Here is a 4711-nt window from a genome sequence, read left to right as displayed (position 1 = left end):
GAATCAGCGGGTAGTCACGAGAATAAGCGCGGATGCTTTTTCATCAAATAATCCCGGGTGCAAAGGTGTGCTTTGCAGTTTGTAATTCGGTGTAGACGATATGCACGTACCGTACGACACGACTATGTATGATCGTGCATTCGAATGAGCCTCTTAAGACGCGAAGACGGGCGCATCGCGTTGAGGCACGTTCGTACCAACAGAAGGGGTAATGGGAGAAACGTTGCTCTCTTCATTGTACTTCTTCAAATCTGTAGATAGTAGGGTACTAATAGACTCGGGAGTCTTACGTGGATTTGCCGTTTTCCGTGGAATTGCCGCGGGATCTCTCTTTTGCATATAAATGTATTTATAAATACCCGATTTTGGTCTCACGATTACCTAGACTCCTTCTTTCGTTTGCTTATTTGTCTATTTAGTTTATCTCTTGCTAAGTCGTTTGAAGCTGTGCAAGCAGCGCGCGGCAAACCAAAGGTAACTTCATTGGCTGGCTGAATTTTAAGATTAACCGCGATGTGGTTACTTCAGCACTTGAAACGACGCTCGATCCTTCGTCACTACGGAAATGCGCTTTTGGTCTCTAACACTTCCTTTATTCGATGAACTTACATCGCTCTTCAAAGGCCGCATTTTAATGTATCCAGTGCGGTTACGTTCTTTCTCGTTTCTTGTTCGAAAACTCATTTATATTTATTTTTGTTTAAGAAACAGTATATTAAATTGATGCTGTTTAAAGAGTTTGTCGTAAATAATTTCTCCGTTCTGAATCTTTAATTAAATTACATCATTTTTTAAAGAGTGCAATTTATATAAATATTTACGTATTGTATATTTTATATTTTTATATTTATATTCCTTAAAAGAATTTTTTTTACCTCATTAAAGAGCGATGTATATTTCGGACTTCAGGTTAAAACTAAACGAAGTTCTAATAAAAATAAGCAGGCTTATATAAAGATAATTGCAAAATCAATTTTAAAAATATATATATTGTTTAAATAATAAGAGAAAACAAAGAAAACGGACAATATTTTGTTGTATTAGATCGATATACACTTTTGAAATACAGTTCACAGTGTGTTTTTCTTTCTTAATTTTTATTTGGAAAGAAATGTTGCGCGTCTTTCAATGTCTGACGTAGTTTCAGACATTTAACAAAGTATAAGAGTAATATTATCTTAGACTATTAGTGGGCAGAATCACGCCTCTAGATGATATATCTTTCCGCACGGCGAACAGGGCAATTAATTGCTCGTTTAGGCTGCAGTAGATAAGGTCACTGACATTGCATCCCGGTAAACTGTTCACCCGATGCGTAAGACGTCGCTTCGCCGACCAATGCACTTTTGTACTCCCACGCTCTTCCGGTCGTAAAATGCATCGAATCGCCTACACGGAAGAGAGCTTCGTTGCAAAATACGTTATCGATAATGATGTTCCATCACACGAGATGTATAATGTTACAGTTAATGTTATGTTGAGGTAAAATTACAAGTTTATACACTCTACGTGAACAAAAAAAATTTTTTTTAACTCTAGTTTCCACAGTTTCTAATTTTTTTATGTAATCGAATTGCTCGTATCTCGTATTTAGTTGAAATTTCATACATAATATATTTTTAACACAATGTAACATATTATATTACATATATGAGTATTTGTGCTCTCTTAATTAATTATTAGAGTAATTTGTTCATGTTTCTAAATTGTCTGATAAATTTTAAAACAGCTGCATACAGTTGTTGCCCCGAGAGTATCTTTTACTTGGTAAATGAGGGCACTGAGGAAGAAAAATTGCTGCATAAGAAAACAAAATGTTGCAAAATATGAGAGACTCAGTCTCTATTTATTTCAACTCCAATCTCAAGCACCTTTACGGTCATTTATGTAAGATCCACAATGTTGCCTTGTTTGCATTGCATTAGAATTTTATAGCTTTGAGAATCGTACAGCTTAATATAACCGGGCGGGTTCAATGCTCTTTTCATTATCTCACCATCAAATGATAGGCAGAGATCAGGGACGATGATTGAGTTCTTTTAGCATCTCTTTTTAGTCTTCTCTCGAAGGAACGTGCACGCGCGAGATTTTCTCTTTCCCTTTACTCTCAATCCGCACACTGACGTTAGTTTCGCTCTCCGAGACGAAGCGGCGAAAAATCGGGGATCAAAAGACGACAGGCGAGGACATTATCCTTCCTTTAATGCCACTTGAACGCCGATCTGGCGCACGAGCGATTTCCGGGGACAAAAGAATTCTTAATGGGGAAGTGGAATAATAGTTTGCCGAATTTCCACGCGCGCGTTGCCCGGCGCAATATCTATGCAGATTAACCGACCCGCAGATGCAGATTTGAATGTTCGATGTTTGGAATTGAGAGTCATGCCAACGCATCCCGGCCTCATAACGGAGGCAAAACAACGATCTGGCTGTCTGGCATGCTAGTTTTATTCCCCTCATTAATTACGTTATTATGTGTGCGCATATCCATGCTTACAATGGATAATTAATCTCGCAGAAGTGAAATTAACCCCTTTGCGCAATATTTCTATTATACCCGTTTCTATCAGTGAACTTTAATCTCGGTTTTTTAACCTAATATAATTTTCAGAACTAGAAACAAGATGAAGAGTTAGTTGAAGTGTTAGAATCGTGATTAAAATAAAACTACATTGATAGAAACGGACATTAGTCAGACTAACGATTAAACGATACAACGTACATATTGTCATGAGACTATTCTTTATATTGACATATAGAATTGACACTTCCCAAGAGAAAAAAATATAACAATTGGAACAATTGTTATATTATCTATTTTTTTCTTGAATTATTGACATACTTCATAGATTGACGCGAAAGTTCCCGTTACGGCTGTAGTGATATTCAGCTAGTTTGACAGATTTCAATATCTGTATTTTAATAATCTGATATATATTGATTTAATTAGGTACAGTTTTGATTCTAAAAGCTATTCAAAACGAGGATATTTAAAAAATACATTTGAACATTTATAGTTAGAAAAAACCTTAAAGTTTGTTTAATTAGAACAAAATGTTCAATAAATAAATAAAGAAGCGGTAAATTCGGTCGAGGTTAGATCTTGGTGCCTAATAAAATTTCTATGTAAATCTTTCATCATCAAAAAATATTTCTCTTCTGACATGGAAAGTTTAATAATATTTCTTTATTCGAAAATTCACAACAATCATAGTTTAAGCGCGAAAATATCTTCTGTGAAATCGTTTCTCAATATATTTCCTCCCTTCATTTATTCTTGTTCCATTTTCCCGCGCATCGCTTCATCCCTTCGCGGGCTCGCGTCGCAACCGCGAGTTTGCCAGTGCACTCCATCCGGCGAGGAATTACGCCCTTCCGTTGCGCGATGCGTGTCACCGGCTGCGTACGTACATCCGGAGTGCGGGGAGGAGGTCGCTGGAGATCGTCGAGGGTACGGTCGAATGTTTTCTATCCGGTCAGTACTGTTCGGAATAGAGAGAATGCGGGTCTAGAGGTGGGCGTTCAGGATCGATCCCCGACTCCATTCCCGTGACGTCACTCGAAGGGAAGATAGAAGGAGAGAGGAAGACGCCGGGAAGGGTAGTAAGTGGGAGGGACGGGGGATGGTGTAGCCGGGACTTTCCGGGCGTCCCAGCGACGTATCGTTTTCCTCTCTGATGGTGCTGCCACTGCTGTTGCTGCTGCGGCTGCTGCAGGTGCACCGACGTGTGAAACGACGTGTAGCCGGCACGGTAGTCGTGGTGGTGGTGGTGGTGGTGGTGGTGGTGGTGGTGGTTTGTATCCCATCGTTTCTCACACTCGCCCCTCCCGCATGCGAGCGTCTTTTTCGAAAAGTACTGATCGATCGCGACCTTCGTCGCGTCGAGAGTCGTCGCGGACGAGAAGCACACGCGCCACTCGTCTCGTAGGCAAGCCGTGGTGACACAGTCTCCGGCTGATATATCTTGAGGGAGGAAACCGCCGGGTTCCCCGAGAGTACAACCCTCGCCGGGTGGTAGTGGTGGTGCTAGTGGTGGTGCTAGTGCTGCTGCCGCCGCCGCAGCCGCTACGTCCTGCATCCCGTTATCGCGTCCCGTGAAACGACGTGTAGGTGGTGGTCGTAGTTGGTCGTGGTGGTGTGTCTCGTCTTTCAAGTTCGTCCCCCCTTTGAACGTCGGCGGACCACCGACCGTGATACTCGCAAACGTAAGGGACCGCTGCCTGGATCCGTCGTCATCGTCGACGTCATCGCTCAATCGTGACGATAACCGGTAAAATGTTGTGCCGACCATCTTGATTGTGGTCCCGTTGCGGCACAGTGCGGAGCAACGTGCAGCTCGATTCCTACTCTCTGCTTTCCGATCGTTACTATCAATTTCTTTGACACGAGGGAGGTCACTCGATACACGGTACTTCGTGCTCATTCATTAAGTCGGGGATCGTTAAGGTGCGAACGAAAGGTGCGGGCAATACCCGTCGTCTTCTGTGACAATCGTATTTGCGCATCGTATCGATTAATAGTTTCGAATATCCTTGGAAGAAAATGGAGAACGGGACGTCGCCGGTAGTGCCCGTGCTGGCCGATGCAGGCAGCAATATGGTGAACTGCCGGGTGCCTTGACCTCGGTGCGGTCGCCGTCCGCATGTGGAATAGCACGCAGCGGCTATCTTTGACTCACGTTCTGTCTGTTTGATATAATCCTTTGGAAAG

The 4711-nt window shown here is 42.1% G+C and overlaps 1 protein-coding gene across 1 annotated transcript; it reads right to left on the bottom strand.

The window, feature by feature from the left end:
- Positions 1-3476: 3476 nt before the first annotated feature.
- Positions 3477-4292, bottom strand: LOC108767825 (MOB kinase activator-like 2). The gene has a single exon (XM_018517893.1). The coding sequence runs from the start codon at positions 4290-4292 to the stop codon at positions 3477-3479; it is 816 nt and encodes a 271-aa protein (XP_018373395.1).
- Between the last annotated feature and the right edge of the window lie 419 nt (positions 4293-4711).

This window comes from Trachymyrmex cornetzi, unplaced genomic scaffold (assembly GCF_001594075.2).
Source record: "Trachymyrmex cornetzi isolate Tcor2-1 unplaced genomic scaffold, Tcor1.1 scaffold73, whole genome shotgun sequence".
Taxonomy (NCBI): Eukaryota; Metazoa; Arthropoda; class Insecta; order Hymenoptera; family Formicidae; genus Trachymyrmex; species Trachymyrmex cornetzi.
Note: the sequence above shows the minus strand (reverse complement) of the source record. Positions and strands in the feature narration are given on the sequence as shown.

Bases quoted from the DNA above. Each gene is read 5' to 3' on its own strand.
- LOC108767825 (XM_018517893.1), bottom strand. From the start codon at position 4,292: ATGGTCGGCACAACATTTTACCGGTTATCGTCACGATTGAGCGATGAC.